Source organism: Buceros rhinoceros, unplaced genomic scaffold (genome assembly GCF_000710305.1).
Source record: "Buceros rhinoceros silvestris isolate BGI_N320 unplaced genomic scaffold, ASM71030v1 scaffold30171, whole genome shotgun sequence".
Taxonomy (NCBI): domain Eukaryota; kingdom Metazoa; phylum Chordata; class Aves; order Bucerotiformes; family Bucerotidae; genus Buceros; species Buceros rhinoceros.
The window spans coordinates 1,104-2,277 of NW_010392961.1; the positions used below are offsets into that span (position 1 = coordinate 1,104).

At 66.8% G+C, this 1,174-nt stretch overlaps 1 protein-coding gene across 1 annotated transcript in view; it reads left to right on the top strand.

Moving 5' to 3' along the window:
• Positions 1-1,174, top strand: part of LOC104500964 (fibroblast growth factor receptor 1-like) — a gene marked incomplete at both ends in the record, with an annotated part of 2,228 nt that overhangs the window by 786 nt on the left and 268 nt on the right. The window contains 4 exons of the mRNA XM_010144694.1: positions 68-224; positions 379-500; positions 607-717; positions 844-1,034. Of these exons, the coding sequence (XP_010142996.1) occupies positions 68-224; positions 379-500; positions 607-717; positions 844-1,034 (581 nt within the window). The remainder of the gene's footprint in view (positions 1-67; positions 225-378; positions 501-606; positions 718-843; positions 1,035-1,174) is intronic.

Consider the following 1,174-nt stretch of genomic DNA (forward strand, 5'->3'; position numbering starts at 1 on the left):
CCGGCACCTCCCGGGGGGCGTGAGCAGCCGTCCGCCACCCCAGGCGCAGCGTTAAGGTAACCCACAGTCCCGCTGCAGGTGTCGGCCGATTCCAGCTCCTCCATGAACTCAGGCGTGATGCTGGTGCGGCCCTCGCGGCTCTCCTCCAGCGGCACTCCCATGCTGGCCGGCGTCTCCGAGTACGAGCTCCCCGAGGACCCACGCTGGGAGCTGCCCCGGGACAGGTGAGGTCCCAGCCCTGGGACGAGCTGCCAGCGCAGCCCGGGTGGGAGCTGAGTGAGGCTGGTGGCACTGCCGACACTGTTTGGCAGTGCTGGTGACTGACTCGCTTCCCCCCGTGGCCACGGGCCCCCGCGTCAAGGTCTCTCCTCCCGCCAGGCTGATCCTGGGCAAGCCCCTGGGAGAAGGCTGCTTCGGGCAGGTGGTGCTGGCAGAAGCCATCGGCCTCGACAAGGACAAGCCAAACCGTGTGACCAAGGTGGCGGTGAAGATGCTCAAGTGTAAGTGGCAGCAAGAACGGGGGGCTCCAGCACGACACCGAGTGTGTGCAACGTGGGGGGACCCAGCCTGGCCCCCCGCCGACTGCTGCCTTCTCTGCCACTTTAGCCGATGCCACGGAGAAGGACTTGTCCGACCTCATCTCTGAGATGGAGATGATGAAGATGATCGGCAAGCACAAGAACATCATCAACCTGCTGGGAGCCTGCACGCAGGACGGTGAGGACACATCCCCTCTGCCACCCCTCCGGTCACTGTCCCTGCACCGGGAGGGGCTGACCCTGTACCCGTGGGGTCGGGAGCACCTGCCCTCTGCTCAGGTCGCTCATCCCGCCATTCCCACAGGGCCCCTCTACGTGATCGTGGAGTACGCGAGCAAGGGCAACCTGCGGGAGTACCTGCAAGCCCGGCGGCCCCCGGGCATGGAGTACTGCTACAACCCCACCCGCGTCCCCGAGGAGCAGCTCTCCTTCAAGGACCTGGTCTCCTGCGCCTACCAGGTGGCCCGGGGCATGGAGTACCTGGCCTCCAAGAAGGTGAGGAGCTCCCGGGGGCTGCGATGGGATGGAGAGCTCGGGGGGTGGGATGTCCCCTTCCCTCCCAGGCTGTTTCATTGTGGGGAACCGTCCGGGGGCTTTGGGGACCGCCTGACGGCCCCGCGCTCCGTCAGTGCATC